This window comes from Opisthocomus hoazin, chromosome 7 (genome assembly GCF_030867145.1).
Source record: "Opisthocomus hoazin isolate bOpiHoa1 chromosome 7, bOpiHoa1.hap1, whole genome shotgun sequence".
In the NCBI taxonomy this organism is placed as follows: domain Eukaryota; kingdom Metazoa; phylum Chordata; class Aves; order Opisthocomiformes; family Opisthocomidae; genus Opisthocomus; species Opisthocomus hoazin.
The window spans coordinates 3965447-3978279 of record NC_134420.1 but is presented as its reverse complement, the minus strand read 5'-3'; the positions used below and the strand labels follow the sequence as shown (position 1 = coordinate 3978279).

At 40.6% G+C, this 12833-nt stretch overlaps 1 protein-coding gene across 3 annotated transcripts in view; it reads left to right on the top strand.

Annotated features, from left to right (window-relative positions):
* ANO1 (anoctamin 1) overlaps positions 1 to 12156 on the top strand; it is an 81620-nt gene extending 69464 nt beyond the window's left edge. For all 3 annotated transcript variants that reach the window (XM_075426536.1, XM_075426535.1, XM_075426534.1), the window contains 10 exons: positions 226 to 427; positions 1162 to 1273; positions 1902 to 1959; positions 2069 to 2169; positions 2615 to 2760; positions 4248 to 4400; positions 5269 to 5321; positions 6986 to 7170; positions 8966 to 9071; positions 10083 to 12156. In XM_075426536.1, the coding sequence (XP_075282651.1) occupies positions 226 to 427; positions 1162 to 1273; positions 1902 to 1959; positions 2069 to 2169; positions 2615 to 2760; positions 4248 to 4400; positions 5269 to 5321; positions 6986 to 7170; positions 8966 to 9071; positions 10083 to 10343 (1377 nt within the window). In that variant the 3' untranslated portion in view covers positions 10344 to 12156. The remainder of the gene's footprint in view (positions 1 to 225; positions 428 to 1161; positions 1274 to 1901; positions 1960 to 2068; positions 2170 to 2614; positions 2761 to 4247; positions 4401 to 5268; positions 5322 to 6985; positions 7171 to 8965; positions 9072 to 10082) is intronic.
* Positions 12157 to 12833: the final 677 nt, after the last annotated feature.

Here is a 12833-nt window from a genome sequence, read left to right as displayed (position 1 = left end):
TGCATGTGATAGTGGCATCAGTCTATAATTTTTTTCATGTGATGATCAAATTACTAGGGAAAGAGGATCTTTTCCCATGGTTCATCAAAATGATTGGGAGCTTTAAGGCAGAGTTTGGTGGACTTGAGATGTGGCCCAGAGATCCCATTAAGATCATTGCTAAGTCCCACGCAAAGTATTTGTAGTTAAATCCGTCATAAGAGGCTGTGCTTTTCTTACTTACAGGTTGGGCTGACGTTCGCTATAGTGTTTGGAGTCATCATATACAGGATCTCGACTGCAGCGGCGCTGGCAATCAGTTCAACGCCCTCAGGCCGGTCGAGCGTGAGGGTCACCGTCACTGCCACTGCAGTCATCATCAATTTGGTCGTCATCATCATCCTGGATGAAGTATACGGCTGCATCGCAAGGTGGCTAACTCAGATCGGTAGGTTTAAAGCCTCAGCTGGTATTTGCTAGAGCGATATGAAATGAGCGGACCCGAACAACTGGCTTTCGTGATTGACTTCAAAGTGGTGAGCAAGCCCAGGAAATTCAAATGTGCGGCTAAAGGTCTAACCAGCTACTTAAAAATATCAAAGCGCACATGGATTCACCTTTATTCTTAAAGTTTTTCATTCAGCAGTGGTAGTACTAATCACTAATCCAGTCATGAGCAACAGGGATATGGGATACAGCAGAAATTCCTGTACCTAATCTTGAACTTCACTCTTCTATATCACTCAATTACTATTTTCATTTTCTGCCTTTTTTCATTTGGTGTAAGACATGTCGAGAAATACAAAATCGTGAGTGTGAAAAAACACTTTAGAAAAAACTTGGTTTAAACATTTCCGTAAAGCATCAGTGACAAAAGGTTCAGAAATCTTTGCCAATAAGTTCTTGTCCCTCTGCAAGTGATTGTCATGGAGGTCAGCCAGATGTGGAATGAAATTGGGATCACTGTTGTAACACATCAGAACGGTGGGATCCTCAGCAGACTGACCACTGACCTCAGTGAGGCCATATTGCTTTAATATATAAATATATATTTTGCTATAAATATATACCTCTTTCTTTAAAAGCTGGCTGATGTTTTCCAAAGTCCACATTTTTAAGATCTTGAAATGCTGCGGTAGGATAATTCCTTAACATTTCTTATCCATGTCACATTGGTTCCAGAGGTGCCAAAAACTGACAAGAATTTCGAAGAGCGGCTCATTTTTAAGGCTTTTCTGCTGAAATTTGTGAATGCCTACACACCCATTTTCTATGTCGCTTTCTTCAAAGGCCGGTGAGTAATGCAAAGGGCTGTTCAGGGTTTCAGCTTGTTGCTTATGAGACAGCTGTAGCTGAGCTAAGACCGTAGTTGGGCGATAAAGTAAATCTAGTTTAAAAACTCCTCAGTATTGACCCCAAAACTCTGCAGCCTCATGGGATAAAGCAGGGACCTGGTAGTCTGCTGTTTCAAATTTGTTAAAGCCATTTTGTTAAGACAACTTCGTACTTTCAGATACAATCCCCAATCAGGCTATTTACTGCTGTCTATTTGCCACTCTTAACTTTATATCGTAGCAAGTATCATCTCTCTTCTTGCAATCAGCGTGAAAGCAGAAGGCTAAAATAAATACTCCATGTGGCACATTCCAGCTAACGCAACAGAAATGAGGATTACCTGAGAGGATTTCTGACAAGATGTGCCTAGAATATTGTGGGACACGCAACTTGCAGTTTTCCTGAGTTGTTTACTCAGTAAACAAGACTTACTCTTTAAAACAAAACCAAAGATAATTATGCTCATTCACTTTTTCAGGACTAAACATTAGGTGGTTCCACTCAAAGGCATAGAGTGACTTTAGGAATCAGATATACAAAGTATAAAATACATAATGACGTTTATAATTCTGACCATTGTGCCCTAGATTTGTTGGACGTCCAGGAGACTACGTCTACATTTTCCATTCTTTCCGAATGGAGGAGGTAATTGCCTTTTCACCCCGTCTGCGTCGCCGCTGGGTGGGAGCACCGTCTGCCCCTGCCGCAGGGGTGCCGCAGGTGTTCTGACTGCCGTTTCCTCTGTCCTCCCTAGTGTGCTCCAGGTGGCTGCCTGATGGAGTTGTGTATCCAGCTCAGTATTATCATGTTGGGCAAGCAGCTGATTCAGAACAATTTATTTGAGATTGGCATCCCGTAAGTAGCGACTTTTGGGGGTTTTTTTCAAACAAGTGGTTTTTACGATGCCTGCGATACGCCGTGTGTCCACTGCCCCTTGGCGTGAACGTGGTTCGTAGGCTGCCTGCAAGATCTTTGCAGTAAGCCCATGTCTGCTGGGTTGCAGATACCCCATCCTCGCTGCAACTGCATCCGGCAATGCAGATGGCTTAGAAAAGTGTTAGGCAATCTGCTGCTTTCCTACTGATTAGCAGGAGGTGTAATACTGACCATAGGATTCTATTAGAACCATGTTTCAGTGCCTGTGTGTGCTGATCCCCGGTACTTTCAGCATATTGGGGCCCTTGCACAGGTTTTATGAAAATAAGTATGGAGCTTACTGTGTCTGTTACTGTGAAATAACGGAAAAATGGGCACTGTGACCAGAGTGGCATGCTAACGGCATCATTTTCATTTCCCCCAGAAAAATGAAGAAATTTATACGATACATGAAACTAAAGCGTCGGCGTTCTTTAGACCATGAAGAGCACGTGAAAAAAAAGCAGCGTTACGAAGTGGACTATAACCTGGAGCCTTTCGCTGGACTGACCCCTGAATATATGGAAATGAGTGAGTGAGGAGGAAAGACGGCATTTTAAACCATGATTATTCTGAGTAAATGGGATGGAGAGCTGAGGTTCTTGAACTGTAGATTCGGCGGACAGTGGATCTGAGGCGCAATTTAATAATTAAAGTGTGTAGTCTTGGACTGTGGCATGCCTCAGCCAACCACTGGCTGCTTCAGCGATGAACTGTGCTCTCCACTGTTCGTGAGCCCTTACTTTAGCACTGTATTTTAGAGATTTTCTTTCAAGCTATGTGACGTGTCACTGTCAGGTTTCAAAGGCAAATGATTAAATAGCATAAACTTCAGATTGTGAGGCACCTTTTGTCATCAGTTGCACCCTACTGGAAATAAGTTACTTGATTCAGATTTGACAATTTCCACTGTGTATTCTCACACCAGACTGTTTCTGTTTTCTGAAATCTGGACTAAATCTTCCGACAGAGATATGTGCCTGTAGGCCAGGTTGTACTTGACAGATCACATACAATTTTTTTTCAAGTAATGTATTATGTTGAGTGGGTGATATGGAAATTAAGCACTGGATATCAGCTCTACATTGCTGCAATTGTACAGCTACAGTTCTTTTCCTACTTTCAATCGTCGAAAGGCTGAGAACTGTTCAACATAAAGTTGTTCACTACAGTATCAGACTTTCCTGAAAGATCTGTCTTAAAAGAGCAGTCTCATTTAGTATTTTCAGGAATGACTAGGCAACAATAGTGGTAAAGGATAACGAAGTATACTAATACCAAAAACTGGTGTGCCCAGTAAATGCAGAGGTGAATTAGCTTATCTGATGACCTTGATGTTCAGAATAGTAAAAAAAAATTGAAATTTGATGGTACAAGCTACAAGGTCATGCTGTAGGTTCCTAAAAATAAGAAAATATGCAGTTAGTGAGATCAGCATTTGGAATTAACAGAGGAGGAGAAAGATGGGGCTCTAAGAGTACCAGGATGAGTATGACATCAATGTGATCTCCTCATCAAAGAAAAACAAATATGATCCCAGGCTGTAGGAAGCAAGTTATTCCCAGTAAAGGTGGAGAATTAGTCATGTCCTTTTCAAAGCCCAGAAATTTCTATTCTTCAGAAGAGAAAGCTTCCAGTGGGATTAGTGAGGGCTAAAAACCTACTGGTAGGAGCATGGCAACTTTCTGTAGAGCCAACACAGTTGCTGCTGTAATCCCACTCCTTCAGCTCACCCTTTGCCAGCCTCGTCCACAGCAAAATTGTTTTAGGAGCTTCCCCATCCTTCTGGTTACTTTGCCTTGCCTCAGCAGCCCTGGCTTTTGCAAGAAGGCCAGCTGGCCCTCCAAAGCCCGAATGGAGCGGCAGGCAGGCTAACCGTGCCCGGTGCAGAAAATGTGGTTTAGTCTCCCAGCGAGTGTCATCTTGCTAGAATTTGAGGGGATGACGCCAACAAGATGATGCGTGCATTTGACAAATTCTGAGCACAGCCATTGAAATGGTTGCTTTTTCTTTTGCAGTCATTCAGTTTGGGTTCGTAACTTTGTTCGTTGCATCCTTCCCGCTGGCGCCTTTGTTTGCTTTGTTGAACAACATCATTGAAATCCGTCTAGATGCAAAAAAATTTGTCACTGAGCTGAGGAGACCTGTGGCAGTCAGAGCAAAGGATATAGGTAAGTGCTCACTGCTGTTGTTATCCCTGTTTGTTTATTATTATGTATTTCAACTAAGGAGAAATGTCCAAGCTGTCACTAATGCCCAGGAGACTGTTAGAGAGGCCAGGCACGAGGGTGCACAGCCACGTACGCTAAACCAGCACTTTACATAGACTTCAGAGAAGCCCTTCCATGGGGAATGGGATCTGGAGACAGGGAAGAGGCAGAGCTGTGGGACTTCATGCATCATCCTCAGACTAAACCCAGAGGGGCTGAACCTGAGTCAGCGTGGAGCTGGCTGGTGTTACATTTTGAATGCACAGAGCCCACGCTGAGGAAACCCGTATCTATGTGGTTTCCAGGTGCAGATGGAAAAATCCATTCGAGTGGCTCCACTGGAGCTTTGCTTTCTCAAAACTGAGGTAGGAAAAGTTGTGATGAAAAGCTGTAGAAACACATTTGGATCCTTAAAACCAGTAGATGAGTATGTTCTGCAGCACGTGTGTGGAGGTTCCAGCTCCCTATCTGTAGCTTTCTTTTTTTCTCCTCAAGCATTTGAGAAGTTTGAATGAAATTTCATGATGTTTTTCTTTTCTGTCTATGCCGGCATTCTGCTGTCTCACATTTGCGCTCCTGTGCCTCAAAGAAGCTTTTAGATTAAAACCTCAAAAAAATAGATGCCCAAACATAGCTCTGGAAGACAGAGTTGGGCTTCCTTCGCTTAAACTTCATTAAATTAATCTCTTATAATTTGTTCTTTTTTTATTTAAAATATAACTCCAATTTGGCACAGTCATAAGTACTCCTAACACTGTTAAATAAAAATATATAATTTATCTAATTTTAATGACTGGCACAGCATTTACATGTTTGTCTCCTCCCTTAGGAATCTGGTATAATATCCTCAGAGGTATTGGAAAGCTTGCTGTCATAATAAATGTAAGTAATCGGCATGAATAAAATTTGAATTCAGTAGGCTGGCTTTTCCATTCTGCTCCATTAGTTTTATTTCAGTATAAATCCCTTAAAATCAAGTGAAAGTATATGATTTAGAAATGTTCTGAAATACTAGAGAATTGGATGCAGTCTTTATTTTAAAGTTGTGATAGTAGTAGCAATAATATAAAATAGTAGGTAGTCGTTGCAGCTTTTTTCCAGAAAGTTTTCATAAAACAGTTTTGCCCTTCAAACAAATAAGAGCACAGCTGCTTGCTTTTGCTCTTTTGAAATACTATCACGAAGGTGATGTATTTGTTAATTCCAATGATAAAATCCATTTAGGGTCAGGTCGTCAGCGGGGTGTGAATTAGTTCGGCTCATCTGAACACAGCGTCCCTCCGTTGAAAAGCTGGCCTCGAACTGAGCTGCTGTCACTCGGCTCTGAAAATCCATGAAAAAGTTTTTATTTACTTGAACATTGAACATCCCAGCCCTTAGAAAATTTTAGCACACCTTAATATATTCATTTATATATTTATCTAATATTCTATATGAACAGACATCCACACCGATCATTTTCATTGCACCCCACCTGGGGAAAGATGAAATAAAAAGCTGAAAGCATGTTTGCAATGCAGCAAAATAGCGGCCGTGTAGGGCTAACGGCCATGTGTCCATGGGCCCTCTCGGTTTTTTCACCATTACCCAGACTGGAAGTCCCTTCGCTTTGCCCACAGGTGTCTGTTGTGCTATGACCAAACCATTCTTTTGGTTATTCGATATGCTGCCTTAATTTATCGTTATCATTTGTCCTCTTTTCCTTTGGAAATAATTTCTCTATTTTTTTCTCTTTTCTTCCATGTAGTCTCTGTTCGTCATTATCCAGTGTTATTTTTCCCCTCTTTGATCTATGTACTACCCCTCTTTATCATAAAATAAGTAAAACATTTTGTACTGTGTTTGTTCCACATGTACATGAGATTTATGCCAGTGAGAATGTTTCACAATAATGATAAATGAGAAAGGCTAAAGTTAGGAAGAACTCAGCTGAACTGGCTGTCTTGCATTTTCTGAATGACATTATTAGAAAACCTTTTTAAATAACCAAACAAAACGCATTTTTTGTGACCATAAAGATAAAACTGGGCTCAGTCTGCTCATCCTTTTATCTTGATGGAGCTAAAAAACACATACACTTAATGGCCTTTTGCAATGTAATGAGAATTTAAAGAGTCAGTTCCCTGTCAGTTGTTTGCAGAACAGCAAAGTGCTTGGAAATCCATCGGCTGGACCTTATACAATGCATCAGAGCCAAGCTGTGACGGGGGGACGGGGCAGCAGCGCCGTGTTTTGCTTTCCTCTGGTGCTGGGGGTTACGGCCGCTTCATTCTCGGGGGACTTCAAGTTGTTATCCACATAGAAATCTCTATCGGTGTGGAACCACGCCATCTAATATCCTGCAACTCAGGAGAGTGAGCAGTAGCTACTACCTTGTTGCAGCAGCGAATACTCCATTTTTAGGGCCCCGTGGGCTGCCGTCTCCCCCCTTGTTTTCTGAAGCAGTCCCTGCGTTGCGCGAGTTGTTTGGGCAAGACGTACTCGAGTATGTTATTGACTTCACCACTGCCTGAATATTGCGCTCACTCTTGACTCTTATGGCTTAGGCATTTGTGATCTCATTCACATCCGACTTCATTCCACGCCTCGTGTACCTGTATATGTACAGTGAGAATGGCACCATGCATGGCTTCGTGAACCATACACTATCCTCTTTTAATGTCAGCGATTTTCAAGCAGGAACAGCTCCCAACGACCCCATGGATCTCGGCTACGAGGTTCAGATATGCAGGTACTCTCTTGAGTGATAACTAACTTTAAGTATTTTCACAGCTGACTAAGAATGGGACAAATTTTTACATTCCCCTGGATTTTCAGTACTTTTGAAACACCTTGATAGCCTTTTGTATCCATTGCTTTGAACGTTTTGGCTTACTTATTAAGCAACCCCAACACCTGAATGTGAAGTACTCCTTATTCTGGGAAACTGAGATTAGCGCTGTTAAGTTCAGTGTTCATGCAAAGATTTTTGTTCTTATCTGTTCCCTTTTCTCAGGAAAGGAGATAAATAAAGATAAACAGCACAATGATGCTTTGAGGGAACAAAACGATGTTGCTTCGATGTCATGGTGTTGTATCACATGCTACTGATACAACGACCATGGCTTCACAGTACACCTCTCCTCCTTGTCCAGTTTCGGTAGCAATTCCTGATGCGAGTAATAGCATCCGTATCTGCACCGGAACTTAAGACCCACTCAAAGTGTCATCCTGCAGGAAATCTGCATGCCTGGAACAATTCCTACATATTATTTTCATTTTTAAAGGAAAATGGTTGTTGCATATTTCAGCTTATGAAGCAATCTAGGTCAGTGCTGAACTGCATGCTTTGCCTAGGCTTCCTTAGATATCCATCATCTTCAAAACAAATGTTTTAATGCTTAGAATTGGGGACTGAAGCCAAATAAAACAGTGAAAGCACTTAGAACAGCAAAACTGAAAGGGGGGCAATGGGGGAAAGAAGGGGAAGAGGAGAACCAGCAAGAAAGCAACATTCCAGGGGAGGATAAAACGAAAGATGACTTTGGTATACATACACTAAAAATTACACAAACTGACCAGGAAGAGAGACCACCTTTATAATTGTGTTGGTTTTTAATTTATATTCTTTACAAATGTGAATAGTGCAAGTTGATCTGCTGAAATGACTGCTAAACAGAAAAATCACTCTGAGATGAAAGAAAAAAACAATCAAAACTGCATATGTATTAGCTTGGCTTGCTTTTACTTTCTCCCGGTTTCCTTCTGGTGAGCTTTGGGCACAGGATAAATGAGGGTGGCAAACATGGTTTTAGCACAGAACGTGGAGAACGGAAGTGTTACGTGTCATGGTCCAATACAAAAATGCCAGGTTTATTTGCTTTCGAGTCACAGCCTCTTTCTTCTTCCCATCCCATCATTTCTTCCATGTTCCAGGGATTTTTAAATCATTGGAAAATATGGAACCCTAATTCTTTCAACATATAGACAGGATGCTGTAGTTTGAAACTTAATGTATTTTGTTTTTGTCTTCTTTCTGACAAGTTATTGTGGATTAGCTTGTAGATTTCCCGTAAGCCATAGCTAAGGCAAAATTCTCACCTTCTCTCTATACAGCAAAATTTAGCTGCGACCTCTCGCTAATCATGAGCAAGAACACCACGTAGCATAACCCACTCTGTGGATCTGAGATCGGTATTTTTGTCTTTAAAATTAGTCTGAAAAATATATGGTGGGGGTTTTTTACCAATCTTAAAAGCAAATAAATTATCTGAACTGTGTAGTTTACTCTGTCTTTATGTAGAATCGATATTATTTGTCCTAATCAGAGGGTGTTAAGATTGAAGACCTTTAATTTTGAGTAAAACTAGAAGGCTGTGGAAAGCTTCCAGCTGTGTCTTGCTTCTGAGAGGTTCATATGGCATCATGCCGTAATAGTGAAGTTGCTTTTAGATGGTTTGATTTACTGTTTGACTGTTTGGCATGAATTCCTCATGGTGCTAAAATTTCTGAATGACATCAGTGATTTACTGAGTTTTGTTTTGCAGATACAAAGATTATCGAGAACCCCCTTGGTCCGAAAACAAGTATGACATTTCAAAGGATTTCTGGGCTGTCCTTGCAGCAAGATTAGCCTTTGTGATAGTTTTCCAGGTATGTTATATTGCAGGCGCTTCTTATATGAGAAAGAAAAGGAGTTACCGTATTTCTTCAGCTACATAAGGCAAGCCACCTTTGGAAATAAGGTACTAGGCCAAAGAAAATAATCCTCTTTCTCAGCTGTTTCATGGAAAAGCAAAGAAATTTGCCCATCATCCTCATTCACCTTCTTCCTCCCACCCACCCAAGCCCAGGTATATCTCCAGTGGAAAAATTCATCTCCAGGGATTCCCTGAACTGGTCCGATGCAGAAGCAACTTAATAACCTTAGTGAGCAGCAAAGCACAAGGCTGATACTAATTAGGTCCCACCAATTTCTCCAGTAGGACATCAACAAATTCACTGAAACAGCATAAATTTAATCCAAAATCATTTCTAGACCTAGCCAAGAAATGAAATTTCCAAAATTTTCCTAGTTATTCATTTGCATCTGAACAAGAAGGCAAAATCTTATAATTTTTCACTAAATGACATTATTCTATCACAACAGTGATGCTGGTTATTGTGACACAAGTGTTTTAAGTCTGTCTTATCTAAAAAACTTGTTTCAAAAATTTTATTCCTTTTTTTTTTTTGGACAAAGTATTTATCTTTGTGAAAGACCGCATTTTCATTGAATCAAGGTTTTTTAAATCGGAAACATTTCATTGGAATGTATTTTACCAACTTTCATCATTTTACTGCTTGTTATTTGCTTCTGTCTTTTGATGTCAAACTCAGAAGGCATTTATCAATGACAGTATTTCCTTTGGGTTTCTAAGTGGCTGTGACAGTGTTTGTACATCAGTCATAGAGATCTGTGCCCGCCATTTGTCTCTGCTTCTAGCATGAACAAGAAGTTGAGGTGGATTTGGCTTAGTGTCAGACTTGTGACATGCCGTTGAGCCCAACCCAAATATTGTCCTTTCTTCATTCTTCCTTCCTAAGTACACCAGAAATGGCGCTTCCTCTACAGTCATCTTCTCCTTTGACCCTGCTGACATTTTCTCACAATTTCGTTTTCAGAACTTGGTCATGTTTATGAGTGACTTTGTTGACTGGATTATCCCAGACATTCCCAAGGACATTAGTCAGCAGATTCATAAAGAGAAAGTTCTCATGGTGGAGGTCTTCATGAGAGAAGAGCAAGGGAAGCTGCAAATGCTAGAGACCTGGAAAGACAAGGACAAGAAAAAAGGCGAAAACTGTAACAATCACAGCCCCAGACTCTCCAGGAGCCACAGTGGGAGCTTGTCCTCCTGCCATTCGTATCCTCTTGACGTATAGAAGAGGAGGGAGTTAGTACATCGGGGCATTCCGCTGATACACAAGCCATCGCGTAAAGGGCAGGACTCGATTAATGGACAACCGGGTGCATGTTGAAGGATGTGCTGCCATTTTGCTCCCATCTTTGTGAGAAATGCTCTTCTTACAAATATGGAGGACCACATTCTATTTCTGATCATGTTGTTTTTTTCTTTTGCACAAGCAGTAATGCAGGGAATTTTTATATTTCATTGATAGGTAACACTATTGTTGTTGGTGTGCATTAATAAATGCAGGTACTTAGTACATCTAGATAGAGATATTCTCTTGAGAATTTGACCGTAGCCTATTAATTAACTAAATAAAGGTAAATTTTCAATAATAAAACTACTAATAATAATTTAAAATACTTTTGGAATCCCAAGTTTGAAGGTCCATGGGGTAACGAGATAACGTATGTGCAAAATCAGCTTTAGTGTGTGCCCTGGTATTCCTTCTGGCAGGAGAGCAACCACGTAAAGCCCACCAGCCTGACTTGCTTTCCAAGACAGGGTTCAGCTCTTCTGGCAGACATCCGAGTTTGAACCCGCAGGTCGGAAACAAGCAGAGCTTCCGCCGCGCTGTAGAGTCACATGGGTGCGTGGGGCACTTGTGGCAACCTGCTGTGTACCCGAGACCTTCACTGGGGCACTGCTCTCTTCAGAAACATCAGAAAAGTGAATCTGGAAAAGTTATTTTTTTAACGATGAACAACTGATGTGGATGAAGCTACCTCAGTGCCCCAGCCTGCGCCGGCTGTGTGTGAGCCATCCCCCAGCGGGTGCTCGCTCACGGCCAGGCAGCAGCAGCACAATTGCGGAGATCCACCCGGCAGGTAGATGATCACAGAGCGTTTTGTTAAATGCCCTGAATTCACGAGCACACGTAGAGCTACAGTGACTCACACTGCCCTGCCTAGTACTCAGACACTGTTGTTGCTGAGGAAATTCCCTTTTTCCCCGTTGTTTTGGCACATCCCTTTCTCCGCCAGGTTTTTTCTCTGTAGCCCTCTGTCCTCCGCAGGAGAACGGAGTCTGCACCCGTTTTTCCCAGCCAGTTGCTCCCGCAGACTTTCTGCTGTTGAATGGCATTTCCCAGAGGAGGAGTAAATCCAAAACATTTCCCTCTTGCTGTCCTCAATGGAAGCTTTGTCTGCACTGGGGCTACAGGACCAGACCTTCAGTTAGTTACAGGACTTTTCTTTTGTCTTAAAATACGCTATCTTTTGTACAAGGAAATTCCTTAAAGTATAAGACTAAATTACTTACGAAACCCCATCAGTACGACTCCTTTTAAGCGTAGTGAATTTTAGTTCTGCTTTGTCAAACAATAAACTGCACTTCCAAATAATATTGGTGCAATTAACCTCATTTCTTTTATCGCTTTGTCTTGTCCATGGCACTTGCATTACCAATATAAAACTGAAGAAGAAAATAAAAACAAGAGATTTCTTTAAAGTCTAACTACTGTATGGTTTGTTACAAAACCAAACATCAAAAGACTGTTTTCAAGAGAAGTTAGTTGTTTCTTTTTTCCTTTTCTTTTTTTCCTTGCCAAACTAATTTAAAGATTAATGCTAGAACTTTAAAAAAATGCCATATTTAGCTTTTGATATATTTATTTGTTTTAAAGTATGCGATAAACTTGATATTTTTCTGTAGTCTGTCCAGAGAAGGCACAAGAAGAGAAATTATGTGGAAGAAAGAAAATGGTATTAACCAAATATTCTTGAAGCTTATTTAAAATATTGATCCAACCAAAGATTTTTATTAATAAAGGGCTTATATTTTGTTAACTCTTGTTTCCGTTGTATTTTGACTTGCAGGAATGTCACTATTTTTAAAATTTGTAACTAATGATAGCTTACTACTGTAGGGCCAAATCCTGCCTGATTTATTCACCCTGGAAGCATTACGCCTGGTAGTAAGCATTTACCAGATCAGGCCCGCTGACTGCAATAGGACTGAGAGAGGGAATAAATCAAGCAGAATTCTGTCCATACATCTTGTTGAAAAAGTGTTCTTCCTCTCATTCCTTGGTAGCTCAAAAGATCCAGAAGAAAGCCAGACATGAACTACCTATTCTGAAGATAAATCTTAGGGGAACTTCCTTGAAGGGAATTTCATCTGTAAATACTTATACAAAAGTATTCCCAACTCAATACTGACATTCCTGTAAATGGTAGACCTATATCCTGAACACATACTTATCAGAATTTCTCATTATTTGCTGAAATCATGAAATAGTAACAGTTGCTTATACTTTCTTTTGTACAGTAAACTGTTTGAAATGGAATTTTGTATATAAAAAACTGTATTACTACTTAGATAACTATAAAACTCTTTCATGGAATCATTTTTTAAGAAAAGCAAATATATATTAAATCTGTTTTAGTTCGGGTTTTTTTTTTTCTTTGAACACTTATTTGAAATAAACTTAAATATCCACGAGTTTCTCCTGTGGGACAGGTTC